The following is an 18,806-nucleotide window of genomic DNA, read 5'->3' as shown; positions in this document are numbered from 1 at the left end:
TAAAAATTTAGAGGAACAGAAGCATAGCTGAATATATACAAGTGGTCAGGCCTTCTAAAATCTCCCACTACTGCTTTTTAAACTGCATTGTCGCTTAGCTGAAATCCTGCTGATAGTGCTTTGTTTGAAATGAAATTCTTCAGGTTCCCATGAAAATTAAAAGAAAAGAAATACTTTGCTCCGTGGATTTTGTTTGGAAGTGCCTGCGAATAGTGGAAGCAGAAGCACTGCTTTAACAGCAGCGCTTGCTCACAGGCACCTCAGGCCATGCTTCGCCCCAGCACGATCGTTGGTAACTTGGTGATGCCGGGTTTCCGTAAAACGCCGCCTCACGCCGCTGCCAGCAAAGACATACTTTGCGAAACGGAAGCGTCAGAAAAGCTTTATTGCTTATCGCATGTTTCTCTATCCCTCGCCCTTCTCAAGAGCGCCGGGGGAAGGCACGGCGAGCTGCTGGAGCTGGCTTCGGGGCTGCGATATTGCAGCAGGCACGGGGCATCTTGCAGACTTCCTGGGAAGCGAGGAGGACGCGCTGCGCTGCCCGCCTGGGTTTTTCCCTTGCTGCTGCCGAACGGTTTTCTTGCGCCGCGATGCTCTTGGCAGGGGGCTCGGCTTAGCTTTAAACTGCCCAAGTAGCAGTGGGGTGAGCGTTGCGTGCTCCTCCCTCTTGCAGCCCACGAAGAAAGAGGACGCGAGCGTTGCACGCACCGGAGCGAGGGGGCACTCGCAGAGCCTCTCCCTGGCCTTTCCCTGGCCGCGAGCGCTGGCAGGGAAGCGCGTGTTGGAAAAACAGGTGAAGTGTTCGACTTCATGCACGGTTCTGCTCAGGCTGAGGGAGATGGGGTATTTAATACCGGGGGAAATCTGCCTAAATGCGTTTTCCCGATGACAAAAACTTCATGTTCTTTGTTGAAAGGCCAAAAAGTATTATGGGATTTAGAAGAAAAATAATTTTCTTTTCTCATTTTCCTCTTCAGACAGATGCTTTCGGTACATATTCTGTCTTTACGGAGTATTGAATTGTTCTGAAAGCCAATTTGTAATGCTTTGCTATTAAGGAAGAATATGATTTGATGGTTAATATATTTTCTGTATGACAGAAAGACAGATTTTTATTGGCAGGTGGGACAGAGCATCCAATTTGCATCGGGTGTCTGACTTACTGTACCTTTCACATTATAAATGCGAGCTTTTCTTTCAGAGCCCAGGAAGTTTTCTCTGGCAGATTTAAATGAATAGAAGAATAGAAAAGAAAATTAAAAAAAGGTTCTTGCTGGACGTGCGGTCTAGCTGGAAGCTCGTAACAACCTGTATACTTTGGTGTTGCGAGTAGCCACGAGCTGGTGAAAAGACCGGTGTTACCCAGGTATAAATGTATTAAATCCGTGTATTGGCTCTGGAGGGGCCGCACTAAATGCAGCAGCAAACTCGCGGCCAGAGAGAGGAAACTTTGCGGGACGCCCGTCGGGGCCAGGCGGACTGCGGGCAGGGCACCAGCCGGAGGGGAGCCGGCGAGCAGGCTGTGCGGGCAGCGGCCGGCGCGGCGCTCGGGACGGGGCCGGCCCCCCAGCGCCGCGCAGTTACTTGCAGGCTGCGCTGGGAGATGGCCAAGCTGTTCTCCTGTAACGAGGCCGGGGGATTAAAGGAATGAAGGGCATTTATAGAAGACTGACTAACTCTTGGCATGACTTGACCTTTTTTATTGTATCTATCACATGTCAACGTTCTGCTGCGCGTACGTGGTGTTTTCGCCTCTCCCTGAATATGCGCCGTGCCGTTAAGTCGCGGGCTCCGTTCTGGCTGCCTGTGCGAGCAATTAAAGGGACTCGTGTGCCGTCGGGGCTGTGTGGGGGTCTCCGGGGGCGGTGGGGAGTCGCAGCTGCTGGCAGCAGCCCTGAGCACTGCTCCTCTTCTCCGTCGTGCACGAGATGCCCCTGACGGGTGCAGCGGCTTTCCGTCTTGGGCTGGTTTAAGATTGAGATGTTGGGAAAACATCTGGATGCCTTTTTCTCGGTGACGTCCTCTTCCTGCTCCCAGTGGTGTCCGGCTCAGGCTTAAAGCAGAAAATGATGTGTCTGAAAACCTCAGCTTACCCATTAGTCCTGTGTTTAGAAGGTTTTGTGATTTCCAACTGTGGTTTAACCCTAAATGCAAAGTGTCGTCGTCTGGTGAGAGTTCCCACTGCCTTTATATCTCTATGAAAAATATTTACATTTGTGCATTATAATATTATGTCCGTGTAGCAAATGTACATTCTTACATCTACGAACAGACCTAGGAATTCTGGTAAGAAACAAACAGCCCAAGAAAAAGAAGAATCTTGTAATTTCTCCTTCTAGGAATTAATTCTTCAGTTATGCTACAGTACATTTATTGGCAAAGGCATTGGGAAGAGGGCAGTGAAAGGGAAGTAGAACGCTGGCACGGTACCTTTTTCATTGTTGTGGCATGTGTATATATATATATATATATATATAACATATATATATATTTAAAAAAATGAATCCATTCCCATTCTGCTCCAGTTCTGGCCTTCCTCATTCCTTTTCCCTCTTTGATCCTCGCTGCACTTTTTATGCACGTGGGCAACTTTATCCCGTCCCCCTGATGCGGGCGTCCAGGTTTCTCTCACTTTGCCAAGGCTGCTGCCGTCCACATAGCGGTTCGCCTGTACTCCCGGGAGTCAAGCTGCCGCGTGCAGACGTGGAGTAAGGATCAAAGATGCTCGTCAGTCCTTTTCACTCTCCTCCACAGCTTGGTGCTCATATCCCACAGCGGCGGGTGGTACCAGGGCTCTCGCTGTGTGGGATCGTGGCTGCTGCTGTGCCTCCAAATGATCAAAGCAGTGCTGTGGCAAATGGAGGGGGGCGTGTGTGAGTGTCATAAGAGTCTAAATAAGAAACACATATTTAAGAGGAAAAAAAAAAATCTGAGGGAATCTTAATTTTTTTCACATCAGCAGATGAAAGAGCTCCTGAAACCTTTTATGACTCTGTTTCTGATTAAGTGTGGATGACTGTGAGCTAATTCTGGATTTACAATGCAACCGCCACACTTGTGTACGTAGGATGAGGGAGAGTTTTTTCCCTAAGGAAAAACGTTAGATTTCTAAAAATAGGTTTCCTTTTATGAGTTGTAGGAAAACAGGGAAGGCTGGGTTGGTTGTTGGCTAATGAGAAATTCCCTTTACAGTTTTGTGAAATACGGCTCGTCCTTCCCCCGAACAGGGACGCTTGTGAATAGACCTGACGTGATGTCCTGACCTCCATGAGGCCAGTGAGGCTTTGCCCTGACTTCTGTAGGAACGAGTTCTCTCATCAGGAGACCGCAAAATCCACCTCCCGCGGGCCGTAACGAGACCCTGTGGCTGAATCCCGTCGCATCTCCACTCCTGCGTTGGTATTGTAATTCCAGCTAACGAACGCGACTGTCGGCCGAACTTGCTTCCCCTTGCGTCCAGCGTTGTCTGCCAGGGAGGGCCCCTTGATTGCCTGCGTTCTGGTGGTACGGGCCAGCTTGGAGACTTTAATCAGTGTCAGGCCTAATTTGAAGTAGCTATTGATTAAACCTGACACTCAATTTAATTCAACACAGAAATGTTTAGTTTTATTTCTAAGTATTTTCTCCGGCAAGGGAAGAAATCCATCTTCCGTCTTTTCTGGATGAGCAAGTTCGCAACTGCTATTCTACAAATTGGTAAGCCATTATAGCTGGATTTTCATATTGAAATTCAGGTTGAAGCTAGCTGTTGCGTTGTGTTTGTGTGTGTGTATGTGCTTCTGAGCATACATTTCTGATCGGAAGCAAACTCACATGATGATTTTCTAAATAGTCCTTGCGGATTACATTCGGTGCCGTAGTTTTGTGATGGCTTCTTCAAAGCAAAAACCTTGGCAGGTGGGCCCAGGGTGGGGAAAAAGGCTCTGGAAGAAGTAGCGTAGAAGTGGCAATTCCTCTGTGAAACATCTGTGAAAATCCTTTAGTGCCTCAAACCCCTTGTTACGGGGCATGAAGCTTTGATTAGATGGTTTTTTGGCGAGACCACTATTTGTTCTTCGTGCAATTTAGCCCTGATAAGGGAGGGTAAGTTGTTTTGTTTTGTGATGTTCGCATCTAATCCATTTGTCTTGCACCAGAAAGCGTTGCAATAGTTCTTCTTCCAGCTCTAAGTCGTGGTGGGTAAAGTACCTAAGAGTTCCTTTGTTGCCAGGTTTATCTGCTTACAGCTTCATATAATTAAAAGCTCATTTATTTTTAAGGTTTTACTGTGTATATACAGTTACACATAGAGAAACTATAAACCACCCATGAGCGAGAAAGCTCAGGGAGAAATCAGTAATTAGATTTGGCTAGAAATTACTTGGAAATGACAGTTTATAAATTATTCCACCTTGTTTGAGGGGAAGAAGATCACCCGGGGTGACTGCCAGTAGGGAGAGAAGGTGCGTACAGGTAACCTGCATAAGATCAAAGCCAATTCCCAACCTGTAAATTAGCTAAAAACTGTTAAGGTTTTAAAAAGTAATTCTCCAGCAATGAGGAAAAGGCGTTCATGAGTCAACAGATGGCTTCTAAACTGGCGTTGTGAGCCTTTCATATGTACTTTCATAGAACAAAAGGAACAATTACAATTTGTTGCTGTTTCCCCTTTGCTGCTGTTTCTCCTGTAAAAGTTGGGTCTGATTCCATCCTCGCCTTCAGGGCTGCCGTAGCTGTGCAGTGCCAGTGCTTCTGAAATTAAAAATTAAGTGCTGTCGTAGCTTTGATGGAGGGTAATCGATGCAAGGAAAGCTCCCGTCTCTGCCTAGCGCTCGAGGGCTGTTGGAGCGTGGCTTCGCAGGCGGGCTTTGGATGGCTCCCAAGAGCCGCGCCCGAGACAGACCAGCAGTTTGCTTTGCTTTACGCTGTCACTGTTCAGCAACAAATGCTGCTCTTCAAATTACTTTGTCAGATTGGCAGTTAGTTATTTGTGGTCTTAACTAGGAATGAGCAATGCACGGCTAAGAATGTTATCCCTGTGTATGTGTGTGCCAAGGGAAGCCTGCTCTACGTGACAGAACAGCCACGGACACAAAGGGAAGATTTTTGATTCAGACGCCGTCAGGAAAGCTCCAAGAAGAGAAGAAAAAGTGACTGCTCGGTAGAGGTCTGTCTGTACAACTCATTTAAATGGAAGTGGCTTACTCTTGTTAGTCTGAAAATGGGTTAGACTTCTCTACATCTGGAGGTGAACCAAAGGAGCAGAAGCGCTGCTGGGAGAAGGGATTGCATCTGGAGGTTGTGTAAGTGGTTTTGGCTGTTGACCTAGTGAGTTCTTTATACTTAGTACAGGCATTTATATGTAGACATTTGTGCGCATGAATCGTTGAAGGTGTCCTTTATTCAGGGAACTTCCACAGCCTTTGATTCCCAGAAAGATAAACCTACTTCTTGTTGACAGGCTGTTTCATGTGGACTGCGGTCTTCTTTGGAGTAGGGCAGTTAATAAGGGGAGGCATGATGATAAAACAGAAGTCAGCTCCTTACTTAGAGTTACGATAATTGAAAACAAATTTTGGTTCCCGGCAGCGCTGCTGTCAGCTTGGGATGGTGGCCTTACTGGAGAGGCCCCCAAAACATCACTCTGCTACGTATAATGAATGATTTTATTTGTAGAAAAATTGATCTAAAAAAGAGATTTTTATTTCCTTTATTTATGGCTTCAGGTGACTTTGAATACTAGTAAATGCTTAAACAGTCCGTGTAAAAGAAAGGAGAACCTCAGTGTTGTTTGGCAGGTGTTGCTTTTCTTTATTTTTTTTCCCGAGTAAGGGATTTGCAGGCTGTCTTGGAAGTCAGCCCTGATGGGACCGTGCCTCCTTCCCACTGTATCTTCTCCCAACAGTCTGCAGGACAGCTGGCATGCGGCTTTTCCTCCAGACCTTTGAAAGTGGGGATGGTGAGGGTGCTTGGTGGAAGATTTTGATTTGCGTGGCTTATCTTTTAAAAACGCATGGCAGTTTCACATATTTAAAGTATGTCAGAGTTATCCACATTGCAAGGATAAGCACCATCCTAGTTTTCCTGTAAATGCCCCAAATAATGTACCAATGATAGGTTGAACTGGTATTTAGTCCTCACGTGCTACACTCTTTGGGAAAATTGTAGTATTTAAACACAAAGGATGCGTATTTCTGTCAGATCGATCCTGTATCGGTTCTGCTTTTCCTTCAGCTCATCCCAGGACAGCGCTGCCGTGCACCCTGCGGCTGATCCTGACCCTCGCTGGCAGCAGAGTCCACCCGAGAAGTGGCTGTAACTCACTTCTCTGATTTAATAGTGCAAGGCTGTTCAAGCATGAAATTGCTTCCTTCGTGTAGAGCCGTCCCCTTTGCCTGGCGAGTCACGGCTCAGAAACGGGTGGTTACTGTCACGGCTGCTGTTGGCCCAACCAGTTGTTGCAAGGAACAAAGTTCAGCTTTTATACGTGCCTGTAAGGGAAGCGCGGGGATGGGTCTCCAGGTTCGACTGCAAGGTGCGAAGAGCCTGCCAAATTGTATTCAGCAGCAAGAAACAAACTAACCACAATTCCTTTGCTAAAACAAGAGTCTGTAGTGATTACATCATGTTGTTACCCCATTTTTTTATTTTTTTTTTTTTGAGAGGATGGGCAGCGAGAGCAGCAAATGCCAGCTCAGCCGTGCAGCCTGTTAGACGATGCTTCTGCAACCAGGTCGTCAATATAAGCTCATTTCTGCAGGCAGCGGAGCAGTAAGCATGGGCAGTCAAAGCGTTGAAGATCATAGAATCAGTGAATAGAATCACAGAATCATTAAGGTTGGAAATGACCTCTCAGCTCATCAAGTCCAACCGCCAACCCAACACCCCCAGGCCTCCTAAACCATGGCCCCAAGTGCCGCGTCTTGATCTTGGTTCAGTTTTTGTCAGCAGGAATGCAGAGGGCTTTGGCATCGCGGGGTGTCTCCTATTAACTCCAGGCAGACATAAAGACCAGTTAAGAGGGTCTGTCCGAGGCAGTCCTGGCCCTGCAGCAGGAGCTGTGGTCACCACCCACGTGGGCGGCTGTTCTGCTGCATCTGGTCACGGTGGATGTAACACTGGGCAACGTCTGCTCTGGGGAATCTGTCCCGCTGCTGGCAGTCTGGTCTCGCTTTTTGAAACTGCATCTGGCACGCAGAGAAAATTCACTTTGTTGCGAAGGATTAATTCGAAATAGTTGTGAGGATGTCAGGAAATAAGCCTGTATGGGTAATTTATGCCCCTCTATTATGTCCTCCCTGATGGAAACTGTCCTCCAACTTGGTTATGTGCATTCATTCAGAGAAATCACCTACTCTCTGCCTTATCCCATAAACCCCATTAAAAATGTAGGCATTATCGTTGCCAGTAAGAACGCAATAAAAAAAGTCATTTCCCAGTAATTTATGTGGCAGCGTGTGCAGGCTGGAAAAAGCCCTTTGAATTTTGAGATCTGCATTTGGAGACTTCCAGAAGCCTGCTGGCTTACTGCTCTTGCCTGGCTTTGTAGGACAGAACCGATCCTTGTGAATTTACAGGACGAGCTGGGGGCCGTTCGTTCCGCCAGCGGGTGGTTGCGCGCGGGTGACGGAGCGCTGATTCGCCTGGGTGCCCGCGGGGGACCGGAGGGTCGCCACGCCTTCGGCTGACGTGTTGCAGTCGGTTTTTGTGCCGGGAATTCAGGTTTGGGAGGAAGCTCTGAATCCGGCACGTCGGTTCCCTGCTTCGCCAGGCACAGCACGGGGAAGTGCCTTACACCCGTCAGCAAACGCCCAGCTAAGCGACGGCAGCATGAGTGTGTGCCGTTGCTCTTACCTTTACACCCCTTAGCTGGGGGCTCCAGAGCTCACTGGAAGCAGAAGCGTGTGGAAATGATTTCTTTCTTTCTTACATCCTTTATTGCAGATAGAAATTAGAGATTTTGGGGGATTCAAAGTTAATACTTTTTAAAATAGTTTGAAAAATATTTTAACAGGTTGGGGAAGGTTGAGGGTAGCTTGGCGAATTTCAAATATGATTCAGCAATGCTCTAATGAAAAAAGCAGTGGAAATGGATCAAAATTAATGATCAAAAACCATCCAAGCAAGCCGGATCTGATCCGAACTGTAATTTCCATTACAGGTCTTTGATTTTTATTGGAAAAAGTGGGGAAAGTACAAAGGGGCCTCTAGTATCATCCTCGGAAATAGTGTCCTCTGCACTGTGTTGTTTGCTTTTAATAATACGGTGCCGTATTACTGTGTTCCTCATCAAACATAAAGAGAACTTTGAGCGTTTAGTAAATGACTGCTGAAGGTAACTTCTAAAATATTAAAATGGAGTTTGGGGTTAAAAATCCCCAAGGAAGAGTTGGCATTCAAGGCTATACGCGAAGCTTTATGAACAGTGATAGCTGAAGGTGTGAGTGAAGGGTCTTTGCTCCTACAAGCTGCAAAACTATTTATATTCTGTAACGACAGACCAAAGAACAATTTTCATAAGATATTTTCACGTCCGTCATCCGCTGGATATAAAAATTGGTTAGATTTGGAGTATTTTGATACAGTAAAATTCAGTGAGACAATGTCGATGCAGTTCTACTTTCCTCTAAGAGAAGTAAATTCCTGTTCAATTATTTTTGATTTACCTTTCATTTGCATGAATCTCAGTTTAAAATATGAACTGTAGTGTGATTGAAGTAAGTTTATTAAAGTAGGGTTTAAAGCTGTGTGCGTTGAAATGCTGCGGCTGATGCGTTATTGCTCTGGGTTGAGAGCGGTGGCTCTCCGTGGAGCTGTCAGAGTCTCCTGCAGCTCCTGCAGGGCTGGGGGTTGCACGTGGCTGGGGCAAAGGGGAGGCACAACAGGTCAGGCTCAAATTAATGCTGTCCTGGCAGGGAATTCAAACGCTCAAGCAGTCTTTTCTTCTGGTCAGAATACTGTACCGTATATTTCATTTTCATGCTTTCAATTTCCCTAACTACAGATTTTATTTAAACTAGGTAGGAGGAGACTATTTCAGGCAGTAGGATTCTCGTAGTACAAGAGTTATCACTTGCTCTAGAAATAAATTGTTGCTCACTGAGGGTAGGCAGCTTATACTCCAACGTGTGATTTTTGGAAAGCGAAACCAAACCCCAAAACCGAGCAGTGGTGATTCGCACATGGCCCAGTTACAGCTCTGAAGGGAAGGTTTGTGATATGGAAGTATCCTCTGAATGTGGTTTTCCATAACAGCGCTGGCCGAAGGCCTGGCTTAGGAGAGGTCTGTAGGGTGCTGATGGCTGGAGTTACGCCGGCGCTGCGTTTGGCTTCCCATGAGGTGTTTGGTGTTTCCAAACCACTTTAGCAAAGAGAGGCGGGGGTTTTGGTTGCCATTCTTTGTGGAGGGAAACCAGGAATGGCCTTCTATTGCCGCTGAACATGGAATAAGCTCTTGTCTTGCCGGAATGTTTTTTTAAAATCAAGTGCACCTTTCCTTATGTTTTTAAATCCTGTTCAAGATTATAGGAAGGTGGAAATAACGTGGAGTATTTCTGTGGATACCAACAGAGTCCCACTGGAATAATGCGATATGAAAGCCAGGTACAGAGAGCACGAATAACGTTTGCTATGTGCTATTAGCATAGAATAAAGCATCCTCGTGTGCCTTGGCATGTAATCGGTACGCGCTGATGTGATTTGGCACCTTGTGAGGTGTCGGAATGTGGTGGTGGCGTGTCTCAGGGCTAGAGGGAGATGAAGAGGCGCGACTGGCGGCCAGCTCCGCTGAGCAGCGATGCATTCACCTCCGCAGCGGAGGGTAATACCTGAGCATCGAGCCTGTGCGTGCTGCCTTGCTCGCGGGGGCTACCGGCGTGGGGGGTAATGAGAAATGGCAGGTTTCGGGCTTTCTGCATTTCAAAATAACAAGAGGTATGCCTGGATTTTGGCACTTGTGCCGCAAAGCTGTGGAGTGGTGTTGGAGAAATGCTGTGAGTGAAGACACTGGGAGGTGCCCAAGATGCCAGCGTTGGTGATTGGTGTTGGTGGGAACATCTCGGGCTGTTACTGGGTGTTTGTTGAGGGCGTCCAACAGCCCAGGAGGTATCACTGACTGCCGAAGAAGCGCTTCCCGAGGCGGGAGGGCACGTGGCTGCCCAGGGGCAGCGCACTGCAAGGTCCCAGGGACAGCTTCTCCTTGAGCTTTGAGCTGTGGTTCGTCAGGGGGCAGAACTGGGGTTGCTGTGGGATACTGCGGAGCCTCCTGAGAGAGAAGGGGCTTTTCCTGAACTGGCCATCTAGAGTTCTTAAATGCCTCACTGCAGTGGGAGCAGTATGCTACAGAAGATGTGCCGTTGCAGAGCCACACTGGCCATCAGCTGTGAGATTTAAATGCCAGAATAACCTGGAAGTAGTCTGTCATGACAAGCAGTTTCTTAATCTTTTTCAGGGTGTATCATGCCATCTGTTTTCATAGGGAAGGTGCTGGGAGCGGGGAGAAGGATGAAGGATGGCGACAGGCAATTACTGATGGTGCGGCAGGGTCTACCCCTGTCTGGTCTCTGTCTATTGAAACTGTCGGTCCTTTCAGGTCATCCCTCCGCTTGCTTTTCAGAGAAAACTTCTGCAGCACTAATCAATGTAGATCACGAACTTTTGGAAGGCTCGTGACAGCATCGCATAGCTGAGCTGGAGTGCTTTGTCACAAGGAGAGCTTTCAAAATGCAGTCCCTGAATTCAGAGGCGTGAAGGCAGAGCTCAGGTTGTCCAACACGTACCGCTCCCTCGCTCCAGCTGCGTTGCCTTCGGTTCCTGCTGCTGGCACCGGCGCTCGCGCACCACGCTGCCCGCGGCCGCTGCCCTCGCCAGCCTCAGCCTCTGGGGACCGACAGCCCTACGGTAAAAACAGTAGCGTTTAAGTTGTCCTGTGAAGACTTGCGTTTCCCGAAGCTCGTTTGAGAGCTGCTAAACGTTTTGTTAAGAATTGGCGTGTGAGGTGCTATTCCAGCGAAGAACACGTTCGCGTACATGGCGTTGGTTTAGTACCTGTGATAAGCTGTGGAAAGGTGAACTCTCCCATTTTGTGTGAAATTATTCTTGCTTGTTCTTCAAAAATAACGTGTGAACGTGACGCGACATTAAGACGGTAAAACAACTGCAAGGTGTAAAGTTCACTGGAAGGTAACCACACCTGCAGAAAGATGAATTTATTGATTTAATTCACTTTATAACCTCTGGTGTTTTGGCAGTTTGCTTATCTGCAGTGTCGCCATATTTAACAGGCAGTTTCGCAGAGGGTCTTGCTGCATAATGATAAACCCATCGCTGCTGCTCACGCCACTCCTTGGTATGGGTATTACTGTGAAATTAGGGGTGAGTTTTTCTCATGTCTTGATACTGCCGTGACTGCTTTGATGAGCTGACCTCGTACCGCGTGTAGCCGATAACGGTGGAGGCAGGTGCGGGTCCGAGGGACAGCGGCTGCCGTGGAGCGGCCGATGGGCTGTGGTTGCGTTAGCTGCGCCGGCGCTCGGGAAACGTGGTGCGCTGCAACTAGGGAGGAGTAGGTGCGTGCCCCGCTCCCCAGCAGGGCCGCCTTCGGGGCGGAGGGAGAGCTTCTGCGGTGGCCAGCAGCTTTCCCGAGTCGCCTCCCGGCGTGGCAGTCAGCTCACAGCTGAGAATTAATGAGGTGGTGGAGAATCTTCAAGACTGTCATATTAGCTGGAAAGAAATACAGCAGCAGACTGCGATACGACATAGCGGGTTTTTAAACTGGCCTAATTTTAAAATGCAAGAATTCAACGGGGAAAGAAGCAGGAGCTAAGAAGCAAAACAAGTGCAAAAAGAGAAATTACATGTCATGAAGGCAGAGAAGTGAGGAGCTCACCTTTCATTCAGACGTTGTCTACGTACCGCACATATTAATGCTTTTGCGCAATCATGGAGACTTTATAATGCTGGAAATCGTGATTGCAGTGGAGTGCAGAAGTGCGTCAGTATACTCAATGACAGCATTCATCAGAAGCAGTAAATACCCCACTGTGAGCAGAGACACCTTACTATCCCAGAGAGGTAAGTTCAGCTTTCCTATGTGCACGTAGGTAGGTTTTGAGGTACGTGTAGCTAAAACTATCTACCTACTTGCTTAGATAAATACATATAAACCTATACCTGTTGGATACTTGAATAAATATCCCGCCGCTGTTGCACATGTGATATTAATCCGAATATAAATGTGAGTTAAAAGCAGAGAGAGCTGCAGTGCGTGGCAAGTCAAGAGTTTATTAATTTAGCACTGGGAAATGATGCACTTGCCCCTTTTCTCTTCCCACCACCGCCGATTACTGAAGACTGCAGTGAGCGCGGCTATCAGTTTCTCAGCCTGTCGGCACCTGGAATGTGGGGTGCCCTCGGCGTACTCCGACCGGCAGCTCCTCTATTTCGCTTGATTTCCAGGCTGTTCCGTGTTTCTCTTACCCCGACGTGGCTGCGAGGCTCCTGTGCAACGCGCCGGCCCTGCCTGGCCGCGGGTGGGGGGAAAGCCTCGAGGGCGCGTCGTGGTGCCCTGCAGCCGCGGGGCTCCGCGGCAAAAGCCCCAGTCCTGCAACAGGCTGGTTTCCCGTGCCCCGTTGGCCCTGTTGGCCCTGGAGCGGACGGTAAATCTGGTCTCACGGAGGGGCCACACCAGTGATCTGCATTACCAGCCTTTTCTTTATGGGTGTTAATCTTTCGTGTTTTCAGTAAAGCAAAGCAATAAAAGGTAATGACTAAATAATAATGAGAATCCTCAGGTCATAAAAACGACAAATATTTAATACAGTTCTATATATTCCCAAATGCATCATATAAAAAAACCTACATAATAAATTGTATGTAGTAGTTATATTCTCATTTTTTCCCTCCAAATACTTTGCTTTCATGCGTGATCTTTTGCCTTGAGTTGCTTCCCTGAGAGCTTCAGCACAGTTCTGGAAGGGAGAAAATCCCAGTGCAACCCTCCACGTTCACACAATTTGCACACGGCCGATGGGAAGGATGGTAAATAGGTAGAGTTTCCCTCTGTTTCCATGTTACTGATCTTGGAAAATGTGTTTTTCTCACATTTAAACAGCTGTATTTACTTCATGTGTATTCATAAAGTAACATCTGATGACTGCGTGAGAAAAATGTTTCTGGGAAAGCGTTTCCAGTGTCAGTGTCTGTTGAACAATCAGTAATGCATTGTAAATAGTGCAGGGGTGGCGGAGAAGGAGTCCTTGCCTTTGATAGCGTGTGAGTAGCAGATGACTTATTTATCACTTCTTCAGCGCGTGGTGTATTTTTGAATTGGAAAAAAACGCAACGTGAGTCACTGTCATCATTTCAAGAAAGGGACGTGAAAGGTTTTTATCTTTCGTGCGCTTCTAAACGCTTCCAAGTGAGCAGAGCGTTAGGCGGGTATCTGCTTGGGGCTGAAACACCATTTGCAAGGGCGGAATGGAAATCGGTGGCGGCTGGGGCTCCCTGGGGAAGGACCGGGGCACTACAGAGCCCCGACCCCCAAGAGGTTACCCCTTTCGCGGTACGCACCCCCCCGAGATGCTCAGCCCAAAGCCGGTCCCAGGGTAGGTACTGTTGGACATCGTGGGGATGCAAGAGCTGATCTACAGTGGAAAGCTGTGAATTTGTCGCTGCAGGCGTTCAGGGAAGGCGGAGGAGCGTGACCCGTTGGCTGACCGTGGCTGGGAAGGGGCAGTTTTGGTACGCCGGGTCTCTCCTGACCATGCCCTTCTCCTGCTGGTCTTGCACCATCTCTAGCACCTCCCCGGCCATCCGCGCGCTGCTGTTGGTCACTGACCGTGCAGAAAATGTGGCGGAGAGGTGGGCTTGGGGCATCTCGGGTGAGTCAGCCAGCAAAGGGGTGTAATGAGCATCGGGTTTGGAGTGTGGCCATAGGCAGCCAGGAGCGAGGTGGGGAGCCGGGGTACAGGTGAGCCACGTCTGCACAGATTGCGATCGCTCTCCATTGCGCATCTTGTAGACGGCAAAGGGAATTACTTTAGGAGCAAGAATAGCGATTATACGCCCACTGTATGGTTGTATTGTTACTGATCTTGGTTGTTTAACTTTTCAAGTGAATCGAATGCTCATGAAAACGGCCTTGAGTGAGTTCAGTGAAAATTAATCAATGTCTCGCTTTTGCCAGAGAACAAAGGCATGTTGGTAAAAGCATAACCCTCTCATGCAGAGCTGTCCCAGCCTCACGCCGGTTGGTATTTCAGTCTCTGGACCTCCTGCTTTCCTCCTTGCTTCACCCCTGTCATCTTTAACTACCGAGCTGGGCATGGCAGGTTCCCTGGGGAGCGGTGCTGTTGCTGATGGCTGGGAAATGCTGAAATAGGACCCAGGACACCATCACGTGGGTGTGGAAATGGAGCGCCGTGCCTCGTCAGCGGGAAGTAAAGCAGCAGCTCTCTGCTGTTAGGTGTGTAAGAGTTGTGTCAACAAGCTACGGACGTTTTTTGTTTAACTCAAGCAATAAATGTTTTCACCGTGGGGCTGATGGTTCTGGACTGGAGTCATCCCGGTGACCCGTGCAGGAGCCAGCTGTGTTCCATGCACACTCATCAGTTAACAAGCTCTGATGACTCCTTGTCTGCGCACAGTTTGCCAGCTCCAGAGCAGGTGCTCTTTTAGGATTTGGCCCTTCAGACACTGTCTTCCTGTGCTGAAAACTTTCCAAGGGAGAGAGGAAGGAATACTCTGTAATGTAACGCAGCATGAAATACGCGTTGAGCTTCTGCCCTGAAATGCTTGCGGTGTTTAAGGTGAGGTTAACGCGTTGCTGTCCCGCGACGCTTTGTGTTTCTGTTGCAAAGTGGCCAGAATCAGCATATTGCCCAAATAACTCGGGCTGTTGTAATCTGCGTTGTGCTCGTGGCTTTCGAGGGAGCCCAAAAACTGGCACCTGTATGATAGCTAAAACACAAATATCAACAACCCAAAAATATATCTAAAAACCTCAGCAGGTCTCATTACTGGTGTCAGAGCTGGGCCTGCGAGTGCCCGTCGCTCCCTGCGCTGGTGCCTAGTTAACATCTCGCTCTTGGCCTCTGCTTTGCAAAACCAGCTCTCCGCCAGCGCAAATGGGTTTCCAGAAACTCCCAGAAAGGAGAAAAAAGTTAAATTTCTTGTGGAGTTTCTCCTCTTGGAATGCCTGTCTGGTTTTCTGGCTCTCTGGTTTTCTGCATGTCGTGGAGGTCAGCACAGGGCACGGCTTGCCGTGCAGGCTGGATTAAACATTCCCCTTGGTAGGTTAAGTGCTGCAATAACATCTAATAAAATATGGGAACGCAACGATTTAATGCTGTAACATGGACAAACTACCAGCGCTTACATGTTCTGCCGAAATCAAATGACCTAAATTTAAAAAAGCGAATTTAGTCTCTGATGAGCAGAGGCGATACCAACAAATCCCCGTACATCGCTCAGCATACCTGGGGAGCTACACGTGGCAGACCTACAGAATGAACCGATTTGGAGCTTGAATAATCCTCCTCCAGAGAGGATAATCCCACCATGTAGTTGTCTGTGAAACAAAGGAGGGCCGTGCCGCAGAGTCTTTTGGTGTGGATAGAAATGTAATAGAGAGAGAAGGGTTCCTCACTTTATGGTACAAGAGCTGATGGAAGGTCATCGTGAGAATTTTGAGGCAGGACATATAGTAAGGATGCTGTTCGTGGGTTTTTCTGATCAGATTTCTGGTCGTTTAGATTGCTCTGCTGCAATACCTAAGGTACGCGGCCGCTTTGTGAGTGTCCTCAGCTCATCTAGCCCTTAGCTTCTCTGGGTACCTTACGGTGCCTTGGAGAATAATAAGAGCGATAGTTTAGAATACTGAAGATCCTGGCAAATGCTGCGTGATGATAAACGTTCTGTTCCCTAATACTCCATTTGCACTACAAAATCAGTGTTAAACCGCAAACAAGGAAATACCCTTTTCTTGTCTCCTGTGGCTGTTAATGTGCATTTCTGAATATTTTTAAACCCTTTTAAACCCTTTTAAATACCCCTGCGTAGTGCTTCTTTTACAATTTCCAAAATTTTATCAGTTTTAAATGTAATTAAAATGACTGTTGTGGAATACGGGACAAGCAGAATTTGTTCCAGCTTTGTATATGCTTTGAAGTATGATGTGAAGCTCTGGAAGACGCCTCTGAGCTTTGTACGACAGCCGTTCTGTTTTTCACTCTTTGATACCTGTCTGTCAGATGCCAGGGCTGACGCGAGGCGCCTTCCAAGAGCAATTACGTGCGCGAGGAAAACTTTCACTGTGCCTTGGAAACAAATAAGTTCAAAATGGCCTGTTTTGGACATACTCTCCTGCGGGGCTCAGCCTCCTTTCGACACCTCGGGGAGGACAGAGGGTGCGGACGTGGATGATAGCTAGTAAAGGACTTCTGTGTGTTCGTCTGAGCTCTCGCAGCCGACTTGTAATTGGTGGATACTTGTATAATTAATTAGGTGGCTGAGGTTGTGAAGGTGGGACGGCTGCACTCAGTGGTCCTCATCAAATCGAGGTCAAGACTGGCCGGGGAGGGCGTATATATTTTTTACATATATATATACAGTCACTATTAGCATCGGACTTTCTGCTGTCAGATCTAGTTACCAGTGACGTGTGTATATATAGGTGTATGTATATGATGTGTATATATGTATATATCCACACATACCACATATAGATGTGTGTGCCCATATATAGATACAGGCCATTGTGTATATGTATGTACACTGTGAACCTTTTACCTGTGCCATAGACATCAGTGATATTCTATATTTTTCTGTATTCTCTCCCCGCCTTGAGCTTCAAAAGCTGTGGTCGCGATGTTGGTTTATCTAGTTTTCTTTAAATGTCAGTGAGGCACAAAGAAAGGTTAAAGAGGGTTTTGTTGCGGTAGGTGATGTTTGAAAAAGCAACTATGGCCAAGCTGGCTTTTCTTCAGGGACCTTATTCATCTGTTCTCTTGGCCCTTGATAGAGAAGTTTCTGTAGGGAGGAGGCTTCTCCTGGGCAAGTGCTGCATTGGGACTGGCTGATATTTTCAAATAACACATACTAAAGTGATAGACTGAGCCCTTGTCAGAGTCAGAGAATATAGGGTATGTAAATGCTCATGAATAACTCGCTAAATTGGAGTTTTTTAGAGAAGCTTCAAATTATTGCAAAGAAGATGCACTAAAATGCTATGCCTAATTTCTTCTCGCTTTACGTGCAGTTTAGTTCCCTACGGTGTTTGTGTGCCGCTGCTGGAGAGAGTACGTACGCGCTCACCTGTCCCTTCTGGAAGGGCTTTCCTGAGCCAGGGTCACAGCGGTGACAGCAGAGCCAGAGAATCATGCATCAGTGAAATAGCACCAAAAAAAAAAGTGGAAATTATTTCAAGTCACAATGGTTAAAGATCCGTATTAAGTGTGTTTAAGTGCCGTGGCTTGACTTGTGTTGAGAGGTTGATGTGGGCAGGTTTGTATTTCTGAAACGTGGCCAAGGTCTGGAACCAATATGCAGAGTTTTGTATTGTCTTTTGTGATAAGCAAATAGCTTTAATTTGCTTCCACAAAATCAGCGATGTTTGGTATCTGTTGCTCGCTTTGCCTTAATTTCTACATTTTTCCAAAAATAGGTGAAATTATTGACCTCTCGTTCTTCCATCGAATAGGCATATAGAGTGTTCTAGAAAAGAGTCATTTGTTCCTTCTTTTTGAGAAACCACCAAAGATGGGAAGGTCTCAGAGGCCTGAGTTCTTCAAACCGTAGAGTTGGAATTTTTCACAATAAAAGACGTATTTGACCTAACTGTAACCGCTCGATAGGCTTTATGTGAATTGCCCCATGTCCCACGTCAGGACGCGTTGACGCTGAGGCTGCTGGATGCTGCTGACTTCTCGGGGTACCAAGCAGGAGCGAGGAGACCGGGAGCCCGAGGGAGCCGCGAACGCAGCGGTGCTGCTGTGTTGTCTTAGCAAGAAAACAGGGTTTGAAAGTCTCTCTGCCCTTGGGCTTCTGGCTTGGGAGCTTGAAGTGACCAGTAAATGTATCCTGCTCAACCTGCTTGAAGCCCTTTTCCGGGCTGTCCCGTTGGTAGAGCTCTTTAGTGGTTTTCTTAAAGATTAACCCCCTTTTCTTCTGTTTTTATTCTGTATTTTTTTGGTAGGTGCAAGACAAAAGTCTACCCCGACGAACTGCCCAACACAAGCGTAGTTATTGTGTTTCACAACGAAGCCTGGAGTACTCTGCTGCGGACCGTGTACAGCGTTATCAACCGCTCGCCGCACCGCCTGCTGTCTGAAATCATCCTGGTGGACGACGCCAGCGAGAGAGGTAGGTTTTGGGAGAGAGGCGTCCCGTTCCGCCCGGTGTCGTAGCATCGCCTTTGCGGATCCTGCCGAAAGGGTGGTGAAGGGCAGCTCCCTTTCGTCGGCGCGGAACCGGACCTGCGCCTCTCGCCAAGCGCCTGCCACCGCCGCTGGGGCCAGCGGCAGACGGGCTCCGGGAGGTACGGGCGGAGTTCAAGTGCTTTCAGTTAGCAGCAGAGCCAAAGGCTGGCTGTCGGGGTGCAAGTCGTATGTACGGTGCTCCTGGCCGGGATTTCAGGTGCTTCTTTGCACCGTGGTTTATCATATATTACTGTAGAAGACAGTCCTTTTTCACATCTCTGTCTCTCAGAAAAATCCTGTTCTGTGTTTCAAGTTTTCAGGAATGTCCAGACTGAGCTAATTTCTTTGTGTTTCTTGTATTTGTGGTTCATTTCTTTTGGTCTTGGCTTTTTTCTTCTTTTTTTTTTTTTT

General features: G+C 47.7%; 1 protein-coding gene across 2 annotated transcripts in view; it reads left to right on the top strand.

Annotated features, from left to right (window-relative positions):
• GALNT13 (polypeptide N-acetylgalactosaminyltransferase 13) overlaps positions 1 to 18,806 on the top strand; it is a 159,349-nt gene that overhangs the window by 63,659 nt on the left and 76,884 nt on the right. For both annotated transcript variants that reach the window (XM_064450924.1, XM_064450923.1), the window contains exon 5: positions 18,173 to 18,339. In XM_064450924.1, the coding sequence (XP_064306994.1) occupies positions 18,173 to 18,339 (167 nt within the window). The remainder of the gene's footprint in view (positions 1 to 18,172; positions 18,340 to 18,806) is intronic.

The sequence above is a fragment of the Phalacrocorax carbo genome, chromosome 5 (assembly GCF_963921805.1).
Source record: "Phalacrocorax carbo chromosome 5, bPhaCar2.1, whole genome shotgun sequence".
In the NCBI taxonomy this organism is placed as follows: Eukaryota; Metazoa; Chordata; class Aves; order Suliformes; family Phalacrocoracidae; genus Phalacrocorax; species Phalacrocorax carbo.
Note: the sequence above shows the minus strand (reverse complement) of the source record. Positions and strands in the feature narration are given on the sequence as shown.